The 25,385-nt window shown below is 38.2% G+C and overlaps 1 protein-coding gene across 2 annotated transcripts in view; it reads right to left on the bottom strand.

The window, feature by feature from the left end:
* Positions 1–283: 283 nt before the first annotated feature.
* Positions 284–25,385, bottom strand: part of DCDC2 (doublecortin domain containing 2) — a 221,097-nt gene continuing 195,995 nt past the window's right edge. For both annotated transcript variants that reach the window (XM_030929633.1, XM_010365302.2), the window contains 2 exons: positions 7,131–7,433; positions 284–3,353 (listed from right to left, as the gene is read on the bottom strand). In XM_030929633.1, coding sequence (XP_030785493.1) covers positions 3,249–3,353; positions 7,131–7,433 — 408 coding nt within the window. In that variant the 3' untranslated portion in view covers positions 284–3,248. The remainder of the gene's footprint in view (positions 3,354–7,130; positions 7,434–25,385) is intronic.

Below are 25,385 nucleotides of genomic sequence, written 5' to 3' on the forward strand. Positions count from 1 at the left end.
TATGGGATAGTTCTGTCTTCACACACCACATAGCAAGAATTCACACATTTATAATAAAACAGGAGGCATGATAGCATCACACTTTTCCTATGAGTGTGGCATCCTAATATTCCCCAAAAAAGCATAGAAAAAAAAATAATGTCATCCTAAGGTCATAGAGAAGAATAACAAGTAAAAAGTTATTTTATGGTCATAGTATCATATTTTATAACTATAGGTCAATGGGCACTCAATAGCTATTTTAACAGAAGCTAACCCAGGTAAAACATCCTTAGCCTCAAAATGACTTTTGTCAAAATCTTCTTTATTTGCTCTGTAAAATTCTTAATGATCCAATTTTACTAATCATTTGTTTACAAGCGTCTTAAAATCCAGATAAGTTTAACAAAGTAGTTTCATAAAATTAAAACTATAAAAACTGTGTATATAACATCACAAAGAATTAACACCTTAAAGCATTATATTGGTTATCACATAAAAGCATCATAAGTTTTCCATAGCACCCTCTCTAGAAAACAGTACATGAAGCCTAACCAAGATCTTATCTGTCCCCTCACATAAATGGTCCCAGGTCTGTCAATGAGTTTCATTTAATTCAGGGAGCTAGTCTGCTACAGAGACCACCATTCCCCACAGATAAAACTGCCACATTTGCAAGGTGAATGAACTTTTAGCATTTATGTTAAAGTCATCTCTGAAGTGACATCCACAATTTTAATTCCCAGTGAATGATTTTTTCCTTGGGTAGGCACCTTTTTTTAGTAACATGCTTGCAAAGTGTCTTAAAGTGATAAGTTGTTATTCGTCCCCTCAAAGTAGGTCACAATTGTATCTTGTCAACAGGTGGTAAAATATGCACACACAAGGGATGAATATGTCCCCATTTTTAAGTTTTTTTGGTACAGTTATTGTGGCCAATTACCTCCTTGAAGTATATTTAAAATACCAAACGTTATTATTCGTGTAAAATATCAACGTTGTGCATCATTAAAATGACGCTCAAGGAGTTTCCTAAAACCTAAGCTTCATAATATAATGAATAAAAGGACAGGAAAAAAAGAGAAATATTTTTATTAAAGGAGGAAAAGAGAAACAGAAACTCCATTGAAGAAAGTAAAGAGAATCACCTTGATAATTAGTTATAATTTCTTGCATTTAATCAGTTATTTTAATAAACTATTTGAAATCATTAACTCCAGACCCAGTAATAGTGCACAAATGTAATACTAAAAGACCAATTGGGGCCGGGTGCGGTGGCTCACGCCTGTAATCCCAGCATTTTTGGGGGCTGAGGCGAGTGGATCACCTGAGGTCAGGAGTTTGAGACCAGCCTGGTCAACATGGTGAAACACCCATCTCTACTAAAAATACAAAAACTAGCCAGGCGTGGTGGCGGACGCCTGTAATCCCAGCTACTCAGAAGGCTCAGGCACTTGAACTGGGCAGGCAGAGGTTGCAGTAAGCCAAGATCGTGCCACTGCACCCAACCTGGGTGACAAGAGCCAGACTTCATCTCAAATAATGATAATAATAATGACCAATTGGTCTATTTGCCTAGCAACCCAAGATTGTTGCTTATAGCCCACAGCACTTTATATCATCCCATTTGAAAAAGGCTAGTAGAAAGCACAATTTAGATTTTACACTAGTAACATAGTACCCTGTTTATAATTCATGCTCCCAGATCAGTATATCCTTGTGTCATTATCTCTTCCAAATACTGTTACATTATCATCTCTGTTTACACTTCTGATCTGTGGAAAATACTAAAATCGTGTTAAGAAAAAACACATCTATTTTCTATAGTATTATAAAGTAGTTTATATACCTGCCAACTTTTTATTCCAAATGAAACCTGGAAGAGAAAAAAATCTTTTAAACTTATAATTATGAATTTTAGAAAAGCACTGGAAGTTAAAATTTCAAGCTTACAACTTCCACATCATTAAAAATATATCCTTTCAGAAAAATATATTATTTCTATATTTATGGAAGAATATCTCTTAAGAATTCAGAAAAGAATAAAATTGTTTTTATGTTTTCCCCATGTATACCTCACAAGCAACTATAGCAACTATAAATCAATTTAATCAGTCCACAAAGTTGTGATTCAGGAATTGGTTTCATTATAGTAACTTCTAAAGTTTTTCTCAACGATTTCTATCAGATGCCTTGTAATTATAAAGAAATTTGCTTGAAATTCTAAATATATCATGCTAGGAAAAGTAAATATTTGCTGATATCCCTAGGGCAAAAATATAGTAAAACAGTTCTAATAGAAATAAGACAAAAAACAAGTTAAATTGAGTAGTCACAAACTCTTCATATAGTCTACTTTTTTCTTCCTAATACACTGTTTTTTGTTAAAAACTATTTGAAAATAATTTAATCTTTGGAATAGCCAATATCAGGTTCTCTAATTTAATAACATGAGGGAGAAGTGAGAGATATTATTGGTAAAGATAGACTGGATCAGTGAAAATCCATAGGATTTCCATTATCTGCAAACCATACATCCAGGCTTTATAATATAACTGGGTGCTCCTTTACAATTCCTTCCTGAGTGTGCACCATTGCAGCCACAAGCATGCAAGCCTGAAAGCACTGAAGGAAGGGCATGGCAATACTAGTCACTAACACTCTGAACCAATGTTTCCTCCCACCAAAATGAACACCTCGCACTGTCTTTGTAGTTCATTTAAGGTGGATTTTGGCTAAGGAGGAAGAAAGAAAGGCATGTTAACAAATCATGGACACATTTTGATCTGTTGCCGTCTCAAATTATGTCTGAAAGTAAATCGCAATTTGTTCATTCAAGAGTTTATTGCTTTAAGAAAATAGTACATGCTTTCCTATTACCAGTTCTTTAAAATTCTATGCCTTCCTAGACAAAAATTCTTTAGAATAAACTGCCTTCTAAATTTCTAATAAAGCGTACAATAAGAGTGATCCTATTTTTCATCCTTTACAAATACAAGTGGCAAATTGTCTTACAGTGCAAATTCTACTCTGTCCCTCTTATTTAATATTTCTATATGACTTTTTAAAACACATGCAATAAAATAAGTAATTATCCTTTAGTAGCCATTTAAAGTTATCTGGTCTTTCCACTATGCTTCTAATGTTAAAATTCGGTAGGTAGTATTCAACCATAGTGTCACATTATATTCAGAAATGACTGCTTATCTTTCAAGTTTTATAACGCTTCATTTTTCTTGTGATCCATATACTCTCCTTTTAAAAATCTTCTATGCCACGGCAGCATAGTCCTTGTTTTGTTTGTTGTTTTCATTTTCTTCTGGACTAGTAATTTTTACTTCTGGCCTTGGTGGTCTTTGAGGGTCTAAATCAGCCTAGAAGAAAATAGATCAAAACAAAGGTATTTAGGTGTTTGGTTCACAAAGGTAATGACATTTATAAAGAAAAAATTACTCAAGAGTCTAATTATGTAACTATTTAACTGAAAAGAGTTCTTTGGGTTCCCTTTGTTTTTTTGTCTATCATTACCCAGTGGACATACTGTTTTCTCAACAGTTGTACAAAAGTCCTTTTGGGGTCCATAATCTACTAGTGCTTTAAAGGCCCTGACTCATTTTGTATGCTGTGGGCTTTATTTTTTTCATTTTTTCCTTATTTCTCTTTGAGCTTTTCTTTAATATATTTATGCTTTTCAGTTTAGCATTTTCAGAGATAAAGCAAGAAAGAATTCAGAGGCATTCTCCTAATTTTAGTTTCCTCCTAGAATTCACAAATTCATTGTGAATATGGTACCAAGTACCATCAAGTATCAAGTAGATAAGAACAAGACAGAAAATCAAAATGTGGAGGCAGCATTTCTCCAACAGCAACTACTGCTCCTGCCACTTGGGTTTCTCCTGTTCATAATAATATTGTCTCATGTACAATTGTTCTTTCCCCGACTACACTGAAAGCTAAGTAGGCAAGATTAGAACTAGTTGGATGGCAAATTCTGCTCTGTGAAATCCTAGAGGCTCCACAGCCCCAACAAGGGCACCCAGTCTGGGGGACAGAGTAGTTCCAGGTTCCCCAAACCACACAGGCCATGATTGATTTTTTGAAAAAGACATAATATATATGTATTACTGGGGCTGTGTCTGATGTCACATTGTTCCTTTGTGAAATGTCTCAAATGGTATCTTGAATATAGTACAAGTTCAATCTCAATAAATGTCAATTGTTTCTTGTAAATTCTCTGTATTTCCTGCTGTTTTCCTACAATCATACCTCGCTTTGTACAAGAATTGTTACATGGAACAAAATGTTACACGGTGAACAGAATTTCTAGTCATTTTATTAGTAGACAGTCCTTCTGTAAAAGTTAATTATTAATTTTTAACTTATAATTCACATACATTTGGTTTTTCATATATTTTGGTATGCTTAAAATATACCTATACTAATATGTTAGGGAGAACAAGATAAAATATATCACTGTTGTAAGAAAGAGATGAGTCAAATAAGATTAAATCTCTTTGTGAGTCACTGCTCTGTTACTAATCCCTAATTAGACTGGGCGTGGTGGTGCATGCCTGTAATCTCATCACTTTGAGAGGTCAAGGCAAGAGGATCCCTTGAGCCCAGGAGTTCAAACCCAGCCTGTGCAACATACGGAGGGAGACTTCCTCCATATTTAAAAAAAAATAAAAATAGCCTGGCATGATGGCACCTGTGGTACCAGCTATCACAGGAGGATGAAGTGGGAGGATCACTTGAGCCTGGGAGGTCAAAGCTGCAGTGAGCTGTGATCATGCCATTGAACTCCAGCCTGGGTAACAGGGTGAGACCTTGTCTCAAAAAAATTACAAACTATGCACTTCCTTATTTGAATTCCCAAGAATTTAGATTGATCCTCATTACATACCACAGGCCATTGCCAAATTATGCAACCTTGATCTTGACAGATGCCCAATTCCTATCAAAAGCCTATTTTTCCCCTTTAAAAATTACTCATTTATCATAATTGGCAAATAAAAATTGCATGTTTATAGTGTAGGAAATGTTTTGAAATATGTATCCATTGTGGAATGGCTTAATGGAGTTAATTAACATACACTTTACCTCTTGTACTTACCATCTTTTGTGGTAAGAACACTTCAAATCTACTCTCTTAGTGATTTTCAAGTATACAACACATTGTTATTAACTTTAGACACCTTGTTGTACAATAAATCTCTTGAACTTACTCCTCCTTTCTAACAGAAATTTTGTAGCATTGGGCCTACATCTCTCCAACCCCATACTCAGTCCCTGGTAACCACCATTCTATCTTTGACTTCTATGAGTTTAACTTTTTTTAGATTACATGTATAAGTGAGATCATATGGTATTTGTCTTTCTTTGGTTGACTAATTTCACTTAACATAATATCCTCCAGGTTTATCCACGTCATTGCAAATTACAGGATCATTTTTTAAAGTTATATTTATGGAAGATGGAAGGACAGCAATCCATTCATTTCTGTAAAATCTATTTATGTCATATGTTGAATTAAGCTAGACCACTGGAAAAAATCATGCTTGGATCTTACTATCTAGTCCCACATAGAATTACACTTTGATTTCATTTTGTAAGCTTTCATCAAAAGCTACTACAACAAAGAGTTGTATGAAACCTACTATTACAGTTGCCATATAAATGACACTGAGGACTATGTATAACTACACATGGGGAATTTCTTATAGAATAGGACTGTGATTATCTCACCTAGAGAAAAGATAAAATGAGAGACATACTGAGCATTTTCATTTAGTTTTTTTTTTTTTTTTTTTTTTTGAGACGGAGTCTCGCTCTGTCACCCAAGCTGGAGTGCACTGGCCAGATCTCAGCTCACTGCAAGCTCCGCCTCCCGGGTTCACGCCATTCGCCTGCCTCAGCCTCCCGAGTAGCTGGGACTACAGGCGCCTGCCACCTCACCTGGCTAGTTTTTTGTATTTTTTAGTAGAGACGGAGTTTCACCGTGTTAGCCAGGATGGTCTCGATCTCCTGACCTTGTGATCCGCCTGCCTCGGCCTCCCAAAGTGCTGGGATTACAGGCTTGAGCCACCGTGCCCGTCCTCATTTAGATGTTAAGAACATTTTGAATATGCCATATAGAAGATTACAGATAACTTTGTACTGTTATTGAAACCTGGCAACCAAAACATTTTGCATTTTGCCACTGCTAAACTTGCTCTCCCTAAGCAAGATAAATCAGATGCATCAATAATAAATAATCAAGTAGACCTCATTCATCATAGTGGGTTTTAGGAATGAGTAGACCAAGGCCCACTTCAGCAGCTACAGCCTTGAGGGAGGTGGACCTTGATCTGATGGATTGACAGGAAGGGATGGGATAAGCAGATGGTGAGAATGTTATGGAGAACATCCTGCCTCTTATGCTATGAGACTCAACTTGAGCCTGGCAGCAACGGGGTCATACTGTCCATGGAAGAATGCCGGGACTGATGAGTATCCAGCTCCAGGGTCAGACGTGGAAGCACAGGCTAGGAAGAGAGAGGTTTAACCACGTATTTCTTTTTCTGTTCCTTTATTTTCACCACATATTTCTTTATCCTCTCTGTATAATAAATAGAACTGTATACTACCAAGTGTCTGATGTGTTGAACGCTTAATTAGATTAATCTATTTAAAGTAGAATAAGCAAAGTAGACTTCAGTACTTCTGGAGATCAAAGAAGTTGCTCATAATAGAGACAGCATTCTTTATTTCATGTCTAGGTCTCACTGGTCTTGATATTCTTTTCTACTTTCTACCTTCTCTGGTCTTATTTTTACTTTTTTATATGTCATTCTATGATTATGTATGTTCTTAGAAGGCTCTGCACATTTTCTTGTAAAATGAGGCAGGAGGTGGATAGATGGACAGATGAATGGCTAAATGTATGAATGGCGGAAGGGCAGACATATGGACTGCCAGATAGGTCAATGGCAGCAGTTGTTAAATGGTTGAAATAACTAGTCAATAAAGTGATTAAGTGGTATTGAATCTTTCCTACTCAACCATAAGTGGTTTCAATACAAGTCCTAAACACTTGGTTAATTCTCTAAATGCACACATGTACACACACGTATTCATGCATTCACATAAGTAAGCAAAAGCAATAGAAATACCTCATCTTGTCCACTGCCAGCTCCTTGAGACTTTCTTTCCTTTTCTAGGGCCAGTTGAAGCTCATTATTAACCTGGTCCAGCACCTCACCATTTTCCTCATCGGTGCCTCCATTTACACGAGCAGGGCCTGCCTGCTCCTCACTGTGATCCAGAATCTCCTTGACTTGCTCAGGGGCATCTGTAGCCTCCCTACCTCCTTCCTCTTCAAGGTCACCATTCATTCCTGAAAAGTCTTCTTTCTGTTCTGCATCCTTTTTTGCCTTCTCTCCATCTTCTTCCTCGTCTACTATTTCTGCTGGCCTCTGATGGATCAAAAGGAATAATGGATAAAAGTAAGAAGCATAACAGAAAATTTCCACTGAACATCATAGTAATGTAATACTTATATTACAATCAAGTAAAACATTCTTACATTCGCATAGTACTTTACAGTATAGAACGCGCTTACGTTTACTGAGTACCTACCACATGCCACATGTTACAAGTATTCCCTCATTTAATCCTCACAACAATCCTTTGAGATTGGGATCATTCCCATTTTGCAGATGAGAAAAACTAAACAGGGAGAGCCCAAGATCCCATAGAAAGAGCCAGAGTTTGAACTAAGCCTGTGACTCCAAAACCAGTGCTCGTAACCCCCATGGAAGATAGAAAGCCAAACCGCAAGGTCCTTGGCCAGTGTCTAGTGAGGTGCCTGGCCCAAAGGAGGAGAGATTATCATCCTCAGGGCTAAGGATGAGGGCAATGGCACCACGCTATGAATTCATGTTTTCTGATGTGGAATGTAGATAGTTTTCCCCATAATGCCTAAGGAAACTTACAGCTTATCTCTAAATACAATAATTGATTTTCCTGAAGATCCAAGGTCAAGAAACTATACATCCTCTCTATAAGAATAACAAATGCTGGGGGCCGGGGGCTGGGCGCAGTGGCTCACGCCTGTAATCCTAGCACTTTGGAAGGCCAAGGTGGGCTGATCACGAGGTCAGGAAATCAAGACCATCCTGGCTAACGTGGTGAAACCCTGTCTCTACTAAAAAGGCAAAAAATTATCCGGGCATGGTGGTGGGTATTTTATAAACCTTAATCAAGCATTTTACTGTTCTACTGTTATTTTGATACATAAATCTGCTTCAAGAGGGAACAGGAGGCCGGGTGCAATGGCTCACGCCTGTAATGCCAGCACTTTGAGAGGCCAAGGCAGGTGGTTCAGGTCAGGAAATCGAGACCGTCCTGGCTAACACAGTGAAACCCCGTCTCTAATAAAAATACAAAAAATTAGCTGGGCGTGGTGGCGGGCACCTGTAGTCCCAGCTACTTGGGAGACTGAGGCAGGAAAATCCCTTGAACCTGGGAGGTGGAGCTTGCAGTGAGTGGAGATCGCTCTACTGCACTCCAGCCTGGTGAAAGAGTGACGCTACATCTCAAAAAAAAAATAAAAAAATAAAAAAAAAAAGGCAGTAGGGAACAGGAGGCCAACTTTCAGAGCCAAGACTTTGGAGAAAAACCCAGGTTCAAGTCCTGGCCAGGCTCTTCATGGCTGCTACCTAACTTTAGTGAGTTTCAGATTCCCTATTTGTAAAATGGGAATGTAACAAAACTTCCACAGAGATTAAACGAGAAAAGTTCATATAAAGTGTCATAGTTTCTGGTACATCACAGATCCTAAAAAACATGGAAATCCCTTCCCATTTGTTACAATACGTTCTTTCCTGGAGCCACTATATTTCTTCAATGCTATCAATAAAATAACAGGATTTTTTTTTTTTTTAATAGTAGGGTAGGGTAGAAAGATTTACTTGACGTTAAGATCTCATTATTGCCTCTTTCTAGCTTTCTAGTTGGACAGGTCACTTAATTCTCCTTCCCTGTAAAATGAGAGTTTGGAACCCAATTAGCCCCTTTCCAACTCTAGAAGCCCATCTCTTCTAACTGACCAAACAATTGACCAAACTTTTGTATCATTACAAAAGTTAACATAATGCTTTCCATTTTGGAAGTAAGGAAGGAAATGAAGAGGAGTAGACTAAAAGTTCAGAATAAAATTCCACACATCATTTTGAAGAAGAGTTGGAACTAGTAATAATTCTTATCTTTTGTCAAAAATAAAGTCTCAGATTTAATTATATGATACCAAATGTGTATTTGTTAAGTGAAGGAAAAACCTAGTTGTTCCTAGATATTGAAAAAAAAAAAAAAAACAGTGTTTGTCATTATGCAGATTAAAAGACACCGTGAGCCTAGGCTGTTCAAATTTTATTCGGATGCTTAAGGTCAAATAGTGGAGAGTCCTAGCTGTCCCTGAACAGGTAGTCAGGGTGGGTCCCTCACAAAGGCAGAATGCTGGACAGAAACTCAGGTCCAGAGGGGGATGGATCAGTCAGCTGGTGCTAAAAGGCAAAAGATTTATGAACATAACTCACAATGCTTGGTAAGAAGTTTCTGGTGTTTAATGTATGTGACCTAAATGACTGAAAGTGAGAAAAGTCTCCAGTCTCTAACAAAGAGAATAACATTTCCAATCTCCCCACCAGATCCGTCTCACCCTCTCCCCAAAGAGAACAAGCTAAGCAAGGCACTAAAACACACACACTTGAAGTGATAAGGAGAGGAGAGCTTGGCAAGGGAAAGACAGGCATTGTGATTATAAAAACAGAATGGAGGAGAATACATCACACATGAAAATGACTTGCATTTCTATACACTAATAATGAACAGTCTGGAAGGAGATTACAGAAACAATTTCATTTACAATAGCATCAAAAGGGATAAAATACTTAGGAATTAGCCAATGAGATGAAAGCCTTTTGCAATGAAAAATAGAAAACATTGCCAAAAGAAAATTTAAAAGACATAAATAACTGGAAACATGTCCCATGTTAATGTATTAGAATACTTAATATTGTTAAGAGGTCAATATTATCCAAAGTGATCCACAGATTCAATGCATCCCGGTCAAAATCACAATGTCATTTTTTGCAGAAATAGAAAAACCCATCCTATAATTCCTATGGAATCTCAAGGGACCCTGAATGGCCAAAACAATTTTGAAAAAGGACAAAGTTGGAGCATTCCCACTTCTTTATTTCCAAGCTTACTGCAAAACCAGAATGGTCTTGGAATTAAGACCGACCTATAGACCAATGGAATAGAACAGAGAGTCCAGAAAGACACGGGTGCCAAGAGCATTCACAGTAGGGAAAGGACAGTCTTTCAACAAATCGTGCTGGGAAAACTGGATACCTACATGCAAAAGAATGAAGTTGCATCCTTACTTAATATATATACAAAACATAACTCCAAATGAATGAAAGACCTAAATGTAAAACCAAAAACTATAAAATTCTTAGAGGAAAACATAGGGCAAAAGCTTTATGGCCTTGGATTTGGTGGTGATTTCTTAGACAAGACACTAAAGACACAGGCAACAAAAGAAAAAATAAATAGAATTTCATAAAAATTTAAAAATTTTGTACATCAAAAGACAATACCGATAGAGTAAAAAGGCAACCCACAGAAGGGGAAGAAATATTTGCAAATCATGTATCTGATTAGGGCTTGATATCCAGAATATATAGAGAACACCTAAAACTCAACAACAAAAAGTCTCATTCAAAAATGTGCAAAGTACTTGAATAGACATTTCTGCAAAGAAGATATACGAATGACCAATAATCACATGAAAAGATCCTCAACATTACTAATAATTAGAGAAATACAAATTAAAACTGCAATAAGATACTACCTAACGCCCATTATGATGACAAAAAAGAAAAGAAAGAAAGAAAACAAGTGTTGACAAGGATGTGGAGAAACTAGAACTCCTGGGCTTTTTTGGTGGGGATGCAAAATGCTACAGCCACCTGAAAAACAGCATGGTGGTTCCTCAAAAAGTTCAAAATAGAATTACCGTGTGATCTAGCAGCTCCATATCTAGGTAAATACCCAAAAGAACTGAAAGCAGGGACTTGAAGAGATATTTGTACACCCAAGTTTATAGGAGAATTATTCACAATAGCTTAAAATGTGGAAGTAACCCAAGGGTTCATCAAAAGATGAGTGGATAATCAAAATGTAGTATATCCATATAATGGAGTATTATTCAGCCTTGCAAAGAAGGAAAATTCGGATACAAAGTGGGTGAAATAGAGATATTATGCTAAGTGAAATAAGCCAGTCACACACATGTATGATTCTACCTGCATGAGGGACATAGAACAGTCAGAATCACAGAGACAGAGTAGAACGGTGGTTGCCTGGTTGAGGGAGGAAGAAATGGGGAGTTCTTGTTTACTGGGTATGGAGTTTCAGTTTTGCAAGACGAAAAGAGGCTTGGAGCTGGTTGGTGGTGGTGGTTACACAACATTATGAATGTGTTTCATACCACTGAACTGTATGTACACTTAAAACTGGTTAAGATGGTAAATACTGCATTATGAGTACATTACCACAAAAAGAAATAAAATGGAGCTGGGCATGGTGGCTCACGCCTGTAATCCCAGCACTTTGGGAGGCCGAGGCGGGAGGATCACAAGGTCAGGAGATCGAGACCATCCTGGCCAACATGGTGAAATCCCGTCTCTACTAAAAATACAAAAAATTAGCGGGGCATGGTGGTGGGTGCCTGTAGTCCCAGCTACTCGGGAAGCTGAGGCAGGAGAATGGCGTGAACCCGGGAGGCGGAGCTTGCAGTGAGCCAAGATCACACCACTGCACTCCAGCCTGGGTGACAGAGCGAGACTCCATCTCAAAAAAAAAAAAGAAAAGAAAAGAAAAGAAAAGAAAAGAAATAAAATGGAGCAGGGGAAATGTAATGAGCCAAAGATTACATTCTGCATTACTAAAGAGCAAGGAATTCTAGGGAGTTCAGGAAAGGAGTCCACACCAGGAAGTCTAGAGTTTTCCTTTACCAAGACACTAAGACAGAGAGGGGACTTCCAAGGGGGAAGAAAGTATAGTAAACCAGCTCAGAGAAAACACAGTGGATAGCTCCCCATGAACAAGTCAGAAGAAGCCAGTAAAACCCCTGTGGACCTTTGGCCCAGAGACAAGTTTCCTTCCGTGGACTCTGCAGGATGATGTACATGGTCATTGTAGGACTCTGAGAGACACATAATGGACTCTCAGGCTTCATGACTTCAGTGACTGAGCCAAGGGCACCCAACTGTATTAAGCAGTACTGAGCGTTCCCAGCATTCAGAGATAAATACCACTGTCTCTGAGATCAAAGAGTGAAGAGCACAGTGGGCAGGAAAGATGTGTAAACAAATCACATTACAATGTGGCATGAGGCGAGAAGCAGTTAAGGGCATGTGTCAGGAAAGGAGTGCTTCCCGGTGGGTTATTTGGCCATAGAGACTTCTACAACTCTGTGTCAACAGTGTTTGCAAGTAGTGACAGGTGAGAAAGGAGGGGCAAATGGAAGTGGAAAGGCTGACCACCGCTCTGTGCCAAACATCACACGCAGGATTTCATGCAACTCTCACAATAGCCCTATGAGTTATGTTTCTTATACCTGTTAAACAAACAGAGAAAATGAGAAATCGCATCACACTTCCCACATCACAGGGCAGGTGACCAGGTAGGTGTAAACCAAAGGCAGTCTTGTCCCAAAGTCCTAGTATCTTTTCTCAAATTAATAAGCAAACAAGTCGCTACTGTAAGGACACTCATGTGTACTTTCAATGGCCAGAAAATATGAGATCTGCAGTAGGCAATATTACTTTTACTGTTTAAAGAATTACTGACCTGAGGCTGGGCACGGTGGCTCATGCTTGTAATCCTAGCACTTTGGAGGCTGAGGCAGGAGGATTGCCTGAGCTCAGGAGTTCAAGACCACCCTGGGGGCAACATGATGAAACCCCGTCTATACTAGAATACAAAAAATTAGCTGGGCTTGGTGGTGCATGCCTGTAATCCCAGCTACTTGTGAGGCTGAGGCAGAATTGCTTGAACCCAGGAGGTGGAGGTTGCAGTGAGCTGAGATTGCACCACTGCACTCCAGCCCGGGCCACAGAGCGAGACTCTGTCTCAAAAAAAAAAAGGAATTACTGACCTGAAAACAAAATATTTTGGACATTTCTATCACTGACTTTTGGTGTCATCTAGGAAGGAAACATTCTTAGAATTGTCTAGCAGAGTACCTGAAGCAGTACATAACAAAACTCCCGAAATACTATAGTACTAACGGCCAATAGGAACAGATTTCTTTTTAAATTACCTCTGAGAAATGGGTAATGATAAATCACTCTCCTAGAAATGGTTTTGATCCTTACTGTGCCTAAACTTGCCCTATTATTCAGAACAACTTTGTTTTTAGTTTTAAAGAGAAGTTGTGTAGCATTTCTTAATAAAATAATAACAAAAAACTCCTAATTTACTGTAATTGCTTAGGATTCTGGATATGGTCCTCGCCTCTCTGAGAACATATTACCAGTGCTTGGGGAAGTATGTTAAGGCGGTCACATCTAAGTAAGAAAATGTCTATTTTCCTCTCATGACATCTGAATTTATACCTAAAAACTGCAAAATAATAACATATTATTTTTTAGTTTTATATTTCTCAGCCTTACCTCTTTCTTTATCCAGAATTCCCAAACACATATACATTTTTTTCTCCTTTTAATGCAAAGGGCTGGTATATACCCTAATTTCTTTTTAGGGAAGAAGACAACTGGCCCTAAATTCAGGCCCTGTCTCGTAGTCATTATTACCACCAGTACTAACAAGCAGTATTACGCTTTCATCCCATTATTCCTATTAGACTTTCCCAGCACAGCTATTTTAGTAGTCATCAAATGAAGCCACATCTGGTTAGCTCAACTTTAAGAAATGCAAGATTATGGTGCTGAAATACCAATCTGATCAATTTAAATAAGATGGTAACATTCGTTAAAAGGCTTAGAAACCTTTAAAATATCCTGAGTCTGGAACAAAATTTATTATTACAATGACACTACAATTCAGGGCAAAAAAAAAAAATGCTGCTATGACAGATCTGTAATGAATACATGAAAAGCAATGTGCTTTTTGGTGTAATCTCCTTTGAAGCAGACATTAAATTATTAAAGATGTTTCCAGTGTATACATCAATCAAATCATCCCCAGAAGGAACACTGGGTTTTACACCCATCCGTACACACACACACACACACACATACACACGTACACACACAGATAAAATCTATACTATGGTGAGAGTCTGCAAAGAAGGAAAAGGGCACTCCCTCTACGTAACTATTCTTTAGGATAAAAAAGAAATACAAGAGGCAAAGGAGGAATAAGTTGCACCCTTCCTCCATCCCCTTTACTCCTCTCTCACTGTGCTGTAGCAAAACTACTAAAGAGGAATCTGGTACCCCTCACACAAACTCAGAGCTATCACCAGCCCTGGGAACTTTTAGTCCATTAAGACTGTTGGGTCTGATTCACATGGACTAATCATCCTCACTCTCAGTTATGTTTATTCTTTGCTTCCAAGTTCCTTGGCATCCATTTTTCACAACAAATTGACCATCCAATAGCTTTTTGTTGTTTCCAAACTGCTATCTATTAATACTTGCAAAAGGAATATGAATGTACAAACAAAAGATATTAAACAAGGATAATTTCCATAAATTAGTATGTGCATTTAAGCCACAAATGACTCTATCTTCCATTGGAATGACACGTTGGCAGTAGCCAGTTACGGATGTAATAAATAACGCCAAACATTTTTGGTAGCATATTGTGCTTCTTAGAGCACTTTCACATTTCACATGCAGTTTCTCATTTTCCCAACCTGTTGGCAGATGTGATTATTATTTCCACTGTATAGAATGGGAAATTGAACCAGAGACGTAAAGCAAGTTGCCAAGGGTTACATGGACAGTAGATGAAACTATCTTTCATCAGCATCATAAACACACATACCTGCGTGCACATGCGTGCGCACACAGACACAACTTCTTATTGAAGAACAGTGGTCGTCAGTAGCTGAAAACCTGGTAACCATGGTAACAAGGTGCCTGGCTAAGGCCAACCTCTACTCTATAACCAATGGATAATGAGGCAGAGGGGCTGCTGGGCTGACCTGGGAGCCATGTCTCTGCTTTTCTCCCCACTCTGCTCATCACTGATCATGTTTCTTACAGACTCAAACTTGAAAAGCTGACTCTGCTCCCTGAATATTATCCTTTCCATCTGTTAAGCAGCATCAAATCAGAGACAAACCCCATCTTCTCACTTTTTGGGGCTGAATTGTGCCCTCCCTCCCAATTCTTATGTTGAAGTCTTAACCCCAGTACCTCATAAAGTAACTGCATTTGGAGGCGATTTAAGTTAAAATTAGGTCATGAGGGTGGGCCCCAAGCCAAGAAGAGAGGCCTGAGAACAAACCAACCCTGCCAACTCCTTGATCTCAGACTTTGGGTCTCCAGAGCTGTGAGAAAATAAAAGTCTTCTGTTTAAGCCCTCTAGTCTGCAGTGTTTTGTTATGGCAGCCCTAGTAAACTAATATACTAATACTTTCCCTCCCCAGCCCCACACATGCTCATATTCATATTCTTTCACCTCCCTTCCCAACACCCTCACTCTTCCATCCCTCCCCTATTTCCTTTAAAAAATAGGGAAGTTGGGTTCCTCAACAATGGAAAGAGGGCTGGCTAGATGTGGCAGGGAAAGAAGGCCAAACCCAGACCTTACCAGATAGAAGTTTGGAGTGGGGAGAGTCCGCTGTGGAGGAAACTGAAAAGAGCCCTGGGCCACTGGCTGTGCCATCCTATTACTCATGCTGTTCCTTACACCTTCATCCAGGATGCCCTTCCTTCCCCATGGGCAGAGCCACCTTCTCCAGAAAGCCTTCCTGCTCCCTCAGGTGGCCGTCACTCCTCACCTGTGGCCTCCTAACACTTGCTAAGATACCTCTATTACATTCTAACCATGGTGTGCAGTTATTCTCTGTGTGCAATATAAAAATAGTGAACATAAATTGCTATTAAGTAGATACCCCCAAAATATTTGGAATGATTATAGAATAATGGGGAAATATCATCCCTGGCACTATGGAGGTCTTCTGGAAGTTTCTTGAAGTAAGGGCTTTTTGTTAATCATCTTTGTTCCTATCACCACTGACTCCGGATATTCATCTTGAAAAAGACACAAATATGCCTCCCACAGATAAAAGTCAGCCTCATATGTGCCTTCAGGAAGGCACTGATGACAAGGTTCACATTTATCCAGAGCTCGCCAAGTACCTGGTACTATGGCCTAAGCACGTCATATGCATTATCATATTTACTCTAACCTCACAACAATTATTTAAGAAAAACATGATTATGATCCTAATTTGCAGATAAAGAAACTGAAGCATAGAGAATTAGATAAACTTGTCCAAAATTCCCCAAGTAGTGACAGAAGGATTTGAATTATTTAACCATTGGATTGTAATAACTATTTTCCTAAGATAAAGTACAGAGCAAAGACATATTTATGTTAAATTCAATCTATGTTCAAGAGTTACTTCCAGCCTAGTGGCTCCTAGACCAGTGCCTCACTGTCACCTGGAGATCTTGTCAAATGCAAAGTGTGAGTCACAAGTTCAGAGCCTCTGCATCTCTCTCAGGTCTGGTGATGCTGACAATGCTGGTCCCCAGATGACACTGTGCATAGTAGGGCTGTAAATCACATATAACACAATATGCTCATGAATATACCACTTAAAAAATCATTTTGGGTTAACAGCCCCAAAATCATGCCTCATTAAATGAAGGTGGCGTTTTTACCTTAAAAATTACCACTCAGTTTACTGAAAGTTGGAAGACAATGGAAGGACAGACTGTTGACAGAATGATTTCTGGCCACACAGTTCTACAAGATTTATTCTAATTACATCACCATGCCACTGTTTATTAAGAGTCAATGTTATAAAAAGAAACCCATCATCGCAAAAGCAATAAATCAGAAAGTTTTTTTCATATTTTATATTTTTATATTTAATGCTCAAAGTCTTCATCCCCCTGACATTTATGTCAATTTTCAGTCAATTTTGTGAATAAAATTTTTAAGAGAACCTGTTTTCAGATAGAAATTGTTTCTCTAAGGGGTACATACATCTTGAAATTTCAGGACTAGGTCATGCCTATGAGTAATTGTGTAATGCTATACTCTTTATAAAGCACAATTCTTCTATTTCACTGGAGTCAAAAAAGGGTATTCATTATACTCTATCTTAAATCCTCATTAAGCTGATGTACATAATGGTATAAACAATGATCGCAGAATTCATTTAAACCTAGCTGATTCCAGCCTCACAGCCTCTCTGGCACACATCCAGAATGCAACCAGATTAATGGGCATGTTACACATATTAAAAATATATATACAATTACAGACAATATGTACCCTTAGGTTTTTATAAGAAAGTCAGGACTTCTACCTTCAAAAAAACACATTATTTATTATAAGAAATTGCTCTTAATATTTCTTATTAGAAAAGCTGTACAACATGACACCAGCGTTGGCATTTTGAGTGCATTTTGCCTGAGTTTGCCTCCATGTGTATCTTGCTATTTATTTTGTTACTGACATTCTGAGAAAATGGTTGATTTGTATGGGAAGACAGAAAAGGTCTGGTAGTTATTATCGCTGGCTACATCCTAGCGGGGACAGCTCGGGGGAAATCATTAAGTATTCAGATTTTCTAGAGAATATGCAGGCCGTTACTAAGGTTAACTCAGGATTCCTGAGTGGTAAGGGGAAAGAAGATGGAATATGAAAATTATATGGAAATAAGCCGCAAAATATTGAAAGCATCAATTACTTGGAAGGTATTTCCACAGGCAGATGGGGCTGCCTGGATGACTTACACTTTCAACTCATATCACACCTCTGACAGTAACAGCAGGGAACAAAAATCAGAAATGGGGAAAGGCATCTAAAGAGAGACCACAGCTGATGTCCAGCCCACTTTAGCAGTAAATGTGATATTTCTTATATTTACATCAGAATTCCTGAGGAATATTATTTTAATGTTTAAGGCCTATGCTATCATAAATAACAGCACAAGTTAGAATTTTTTAGTCAAGATATCCTATCTCACCACCCAACCCTCCTCCTCATTCCCACCCATTAGTTCTTTCTCTCTGAAATTACCTAGACCTAGAAATTGGAGATCAATAAAAATGAAAAAGACTACCTTAGATGTTCATTTTTTTCCATGTAACATTTACGACGTTTCAAATTTGGGAAAGTGTGTGGATTTGTTATAGGTTTTGGGGTAGAAGATATTTCTGTGGATTTTATGGCAGAATTCAGACATAGATGTTGAAAATACAGAAGTTATCGTACTTGTTTTTATTATTTCTGTTCCCATGGAAACTAAAATCATCTCCTATCCAAGTTGAATGAGGTGTTTTGAAATAATCAGTTTCAATTTTTTATGATAGCAAAGTACCACTTCTTGCTTTCAGCTTTCAGAGGCTTACTTTCACAGAAAAAAAACATAAAGGTTTAAATGTGATTTGAAGCCACAAAGACCTACAAAAGGGATGGTTATATTCAGACACATGACCCTGTAAACACAGAAGAGTGAAGCTGTGGTCAGTCACCTGGAAGCTGTCTCACCTAGGTCCCTTTAAGCCCCACCAGTTCCTGTGACACCCATATGAGACTATATGATAAACTGAAAACATACTTGGATGGCATGAAAATATTTAATCATCATTATAAAAATATGCCCCATTAAATTTTCTCGAGTTAGAAGTAAATGTTGATTTTCTTTCATTTATATCAGAAATCCCTGAGGGCTACATTTTAATGTTTAACACCATTTCTATCATTTAAACACCCATCTACAAACATGATGCCACAAAAAGCCTTACTGGCGATGCATAAATAAAGAACTCTGATCATTCTCATTCTAACCCTTCCAGCTGTGCGCAACGCTTGTTAACGCCGAATATGAATATGATTCAGTAAGAGCATATGACTTGAAAATAAAGAATGATAAATATACCATTTACACATAATCTCTTTTAGTTCAGAGACAGCAGTGAAGGCTGAGTGGCCCTCAGAACATGTTGCTATTTATGGGTTAATTAGAAGCCCCTAATCTTCTCACTTCTCTTCTTTAAGATGTACAGGGAGAGGACCAAACTGGAAGACAGGACCCCTGTGCTAATTCTACTACCAACGGATCATGTCTCTGAGGGAAAATGGCTTTCTCCACTGTGGGGCTTTGTTTCTTCAATGGCAACATATGAAGCTTAGGTCAGTTCCCTTCTGGTTCTAAATATTTTATAATTCTGTTTAGTAAATGCATTTCATTGAAGTCGATTTGGGGGACCTGTCACAGAAAACAGCCTCTTTTATCGTTCTATTTTATCATATATGGAAAAGCAAGACAAAAAGTTCTTCACCTTGCTTGCCTTTCACAAGAGGAGCTGCAGGTAGCTGCTGATTCTCCGTTAGTCGCAGGTAGAGTCAATGATGAGACCAAGTCAGAACATTGGAGAATAAAACTAGGGCAACGGGCATATTTGGTTTTTAAACCTATTTCTGGTTACAGCCCCTAAGCTGCAGATTCTTTAAAATGGCATTATATTATGTGTGTGTAGACCAATAGTCACAAGCTCAAATGATCCCAGGGGCAGGTCATAAAACATAAATTTATAATTGAAGACAGATGATAGACATAGGGGTGCTGCAGCCTGTGGAAGTCTGAAGAACACATGGCCTACTAAAGAGATGTAGATGTTCTCAGCCCTGTAACAGCCAAAGAATATTCACTCATAGAAAATCTGCTCACAGGCTACCCTATTGTGGATTCTAGGAAAACAGCTCTAATGGATCATTATGAAAGTGGTTTCTGGTTAAACACAGCAGATTTAACAAATGTGAGGTTTTTTGTTTTGTTTTGTTTTTGTTTTTTTGAGATGGAGTCTGGCTCTGTCGCCCAGGCTGGAGTGCAGTGGCGTGATCTCAGCTCACTGCAAGCTCCGCCTCCCGGATTCACGTCATTCTCCTGCCTCAGCCTCCTGAGTAGCTGGGACTACAGGTGCCCGCCATCATGCCTGGCTTTTTTTTTTTTTTTTTTTTTTGTTGTTGTTGTATTTTTAGTACAGATGGGGTTTCACCATGTTAGCCACGATGGTCTCGATCTCCTGACCTTGTGATCCACAAATGTGAGTTTTTTCTTAGCTCCCTTCTGATGCCCCTCTGAAGCATCAGTCAAGTCAAGTTTAAAAGGATGAACCCATAAGGACACAGAAGAGTGGAAAGGGAATATCAACCACAAAATTTGGGAAACAGTAAAGCAAATGAATGTGAGGCAAATGGATGGATGACGGTAGACCTGAGGAAGCAAAAATTTGAGACTGTAGAAAGGGAAGCCAAGAAGCAAGCCTTTGCATGCTTAAAAACCTAAAGGTGGCTCGGGGATGGAGGCACCATCTGCCTCTGAAATAAGGGGCATAGATAACTGTGGCTAAAAATTGGCTCAGAGTCTTTAAAAGAAGCAAATAGATCCCCTGAGATCACCTCCTTTGAGAAATACGGGAGGTTTATTATCTAGAGATGTTGAACTAAGCTTAGGGAAACTGGACTCAAGTACAGCTGAGAACAAGGGCACTACACTGAAACTGAGAATAAATCTCTTGATCCATGCCTCTTTCTCACAGTCAGATACCAAAATGTTGACAGCTAGGTTCTTATCAACAAGGCAAAAGATTGAAAGATTCCTCTCAAAGGATATAGACCCCAAAAGAGCAATACTTACAGATACTAAAAATTGCAGGAGGTCTGCCAATGAAATGGCCAAAAGCAATCAACCTACAGGACAACTTCCCTGTGTACACAGTGTGTCCTTAATACCTCACTCTCAAATCTAACCAGACAGCCAAGAAAAGACTCTGATATGGATACAGTAGATCAAAACATAGAAAGAGACAAAGAAACTAAAGAAGAAACTCGGAAGGAAAAAAAAAAACATAGTGCAGGAAAGGAAAGTGTAAAATAATAAAACATCAATCCTTGGAGAGAAAAGGGAAGATATCACATTTATAAAACAAGAATAGGATGCTAAAAAAGGAATATTCAGAGAATGTGAAAGAGCTCTTAGATGTTAAAAATAAAATGACTAGGAAATAATCAAAGGAAGATAAAAATTGAGGCTTTTATTTTTTTTTAAGTGAGAAAGTTAAAAAAGAATCCACAGAGATGAAAAATAGGAGAGACAGTCAGATAATCACTGTAGGAGGTCCTATATTCAAATACCTGGACTTCTAGAAAGAGTAGGGAAATGAAGAGAATAAAATTATCAAAGAAACAATTTTTTTTCCAAAACTGAAAGCACGTATTTTAAGAATTAAAAAGCCCATTGAGTACCGAGTCCAATAAGCAAAAAGGCCTATACCAAGACACATTATTGGAAATTTCCAGAACACCGGGAACAAAGACAATAGTCTAAAAGCCCTCAGAGAAAGGAAAAAGGGTTATATTCAAAGAAACAGAATGCCATCAAACTTCTCAACTATCATTCTGAATGCAAAGGAAAATTGAGGAATCGCCTCACGATTCTGAGAGAAATTATATCAAACCTAGAATTGTTTACCTCGCCATACTTAGAAAAGTTTGATTAGAGAAAAAAAAAGATATTTTCAGACATGCAAAGCCTCAGAAAAATGAGTCTCCCATGAATCTTTTCTCTTGAGGCAACTAGAGATGAGTTCCACAAAAAATGAAGGTGTAACCAAGATAGAGGAAGACATAGAATCCAAAAAAAAATAAGAGAACCATCCACCGAGGAAGCAAAGGAAATTCTCAAAATAATAGTGAAGAAAAATACCAGGATAACTCTGAAAAGCAGATCTAGAGAACAGCTTACCAGCTTGAGGCAGCTGACCAGAGGGACTGAGAAAAAAATAAAATGAAGATTTCAGTATCACTGAATGTATATGAATGTATCAAGAGGACAGTAAGTTCTTGCGGAGTTTGGAGATGGCTTAGTAACAGGTACATAGAAAACAAAGCAAGTGAAAAAATAGGCAATTATTAACCTGGGCAAGAGGGAAAAAGGGCTAAGAAAGGAAATGTAACTACAGTACACTAAATGGTTCAACTAAGAATAATACTTACATAGTAGAAATAATGTACAGATATTAACTTAACCAAAAGTATTACAAAATTATAGTGGAAAGAAAAAAGAAAGGGAAAGGCATCTGTATGTGTTTGTATGTATGTGGCCCTATTTTTGATAGGGAGGAAGAGTTTGGGAAAAAATCTAAATAGTCATCTTCCATAGTAATTACATAAAAAGTTACAAAATCAAGATAAATACAAAGCAAGATAAATCCAGAAAGTTAATAAATCAAAACAAATAAAATCAAGATTTATTTTATCAAATTTGAGATACCACCAAATTAAAGGGATCACCATTCTTTTATGTCATCTAAAAACAAAAGAATTTTTTAAATTAAAAAGTTTATTAAATTAATTTTTAAAATCATTTTAAATTAAACTATGAGATACCCTCACTTATAAGAACCAAGTACCTCAGAGGTATTAAAATGAGGGAGGGGATTAGGAATATAGCAGTATTCCACGAGAAATAGCTGAACTAGTTCAAATCAGTTAACTGTATGAAACAGGAATTGTGGTGAGGAGGGGTGTGGCAAATGGTTGCTATTTTTGTTATAATCTCTGTTGAACTGATTAACTTTTAAAAACGTGTATAATTCTGATTAAAAATAAATGTTAAATAAATAAGAAAGTATATATCACAACTTCCAATTTAAAAAAATTATTTTACTGTTTTAATGTTCATGATGCTGGGTTAAATGCTATTTAATGAAACTACTTAGCATAAAAACGTTTTTCAATTCTCGTTATTTTATTAGTCAAAACCAACTACAAACAGGAAAAGCAATAAAACAAACCAAAATCACTCCAAAGTTACTATTTCCATCTTCCACTTGGTTCTGTCAAATTAAAGGAACTCCAAAAATACAATTGTGCATTTGGTTATTTCATAGTTATTGGTCTGTGTTTGTGAGATGGTGAATTCTCTTGCCTGATCCTTAATTACTAGGGGCCGTTTACTTAATTAAAATGGAGCAGACTCATTTCTTACTTCCTTAGCTTGGAAAAGCACCATCTTATAAATGGAACGTATTGACACAGAGTCATCAGTGCCAGAGCAATCACAGGCATCTGTTAATCAGGCACTTGTTCCACTGCTGATGGCCAATCCCAGATTGATTTGGAACATGCATACACAAAACAGGTTAGTTTTGAAAGAGTATCTTAGGCTTATTAGACCTAAACTCACCTCTAAGAGAAGACATTTGTTCTGGCATCCCTAAATGCAAGCAAGGATGTGAACATTCTTCTGTTTTTCCATAGGTTTGGAAGTACTACCAGGTCCATCATCATTAATTTGTCTCTAACTAATGAAAAGAGTCTGGACCTTGGGGCAGAGCTCAGACTCTTTCTTAGCTGGGTTTATTCCACATTACATAACATAAACATGCAAATACACCTGTATGTGCACACACAAACACGCATGCTAGATGGTACCAGGAGAGGCTATCAAGGACTATGAAAGGTCTGAAGTTGTACCCTGCTAGCAAGAGACAAGTTAGCCTGCTACCGTTTCATGGGCGCTGGCAGGAAACATGAAACTACTGAGTCACTGACAAAGGACTTTATGGCTCACGCAATAGCAGTAGCAAAAAGAGCATTTGCACCCAAGGCCCAATTCCCACGATAAGAAGGTATGCACACATTAGTTTGCATTTTAGGAGAAGCACCTCAAGCTTAGGGAATCCAAACTTTTTTTCCCAATATTGTCATTACAGTAAAATATACATTACATAAAATTTACCACTTTAACCACTCTTAAGTGTACAAGTAAATGGGATTAAGTCTTTTACAATGGGCAGTAAACTTGCCTGACCTGTGCACCATAGGGAGACACTGTCTTTATTATATAGGACAGTAAGGAAATCTGGCCTTTGCCCCAGAGCAGAGTTTCCCAATCTCAGCTCTATTGACATTCCGGGCTGCAGAATTTTTTGTTGTGAAGACTGTCATGTGCATTATAAGATAATTAGGAGCAGCCCTGGCCACCACCCTCTAGATGCCCATAGCACTCCCCCAGTTATTACACCAAAAGTGGTCCCAGAAATTGCCATATATCCCTTTGGAGGCAAAATCACCACCAGTTGAGAATGGTTGTTCCAGAAGAAATCACCCTCTCTGTCTTCCAAGGCCATTCACTATACAAACATCCCTGAAGAGATGGTCCAGAACAAAGGCCAGCAGTGCCTCTGCTCACAAGATGGGCAGAATCATAACAGACCCATGAAGAATGGTCTCCCAATGAAAGCCTTGACACTGACTTCTGAAACTTAATCTGCTTCTCGGGAACGGATAAATAACTTGTCCAATTTGCACATGATACTTACATATAGACATACACACACACACAGGCACATACAACTTCCTTCTTCATGGCCCCTGGACTAAAATTACAACACAAATCATTTAGATGACAGGACAACAGTCCAAAGACATGAACTAGCTAATGGCCTTAGAGAGAGTGTATTTAAGTATCTTTTCTAGCTATAACAAGTAGTATACAATGACTATATTTCCTGTCTTAATAAGGATTTTTATTTTTCCTTTCTGGGTTAATAATTGGCTTTTTTTATGTAATACTCTCTCCTCAGATCACTCCTCTGCCCTTAAGTTGGATGGACTGCATTTAAGTCCCATTTCCTCTAATTAAGGTGGTACAGCCTTGAGCAAGTAATGGCACCTCATGAGCTCACTTCCTTTGTGTATTTATAGATAGGTAGATAGGTAAGCAGGTAGCTAGAATGAGACTGATAAGACGTATCCAGTTTCTTTTTTGAGACACAGTCTCACAGAGTCACCCAGGCTAGAGTGGGGTGGCACGATCTCTGCTCACTGCAACCTCCGCCTCCCAGATTCAAGCAGTTCTCATGTCTCAGCCTCCTGATTACCTGGAATTACAGGTGCCCGACACCATGCCTGGCTAATTTTTTGTATTTTCAATAGAGACCAGGTTTCACCGTGTTGGCCAGGCTGGTCTCAAACTCCTGACTCTAGGTGATCCAGCCCACCTCAGCCTCCCAGAATGCTGGGATTACAGGCATGAGTTACCACACCCAGCTCCAATAAGACCTATCTTACAGGGTTGTTTTCACAATTAAACGAGAGAAATAAAAATCCCTAGTCCAGTGCCTGGCACTCAG

The sequence above is a fragment of the Rhinopithecus roxellana genome, chromosome 4 (assembly GCF_007565055.1).
Source record: "Rhinopithecus roxellana isolate Shanxi Qingling chromosome 4, ASM756505v1, whole genome shotgun sequence".
Taxonomy (NCBI): domain Eukaryota; kingdom Metazoa; phylum Chordata; class Mammalia; order Primates; family Cercopithecidae; genus Rhinopithecus; species Rhinopithecus roxellana.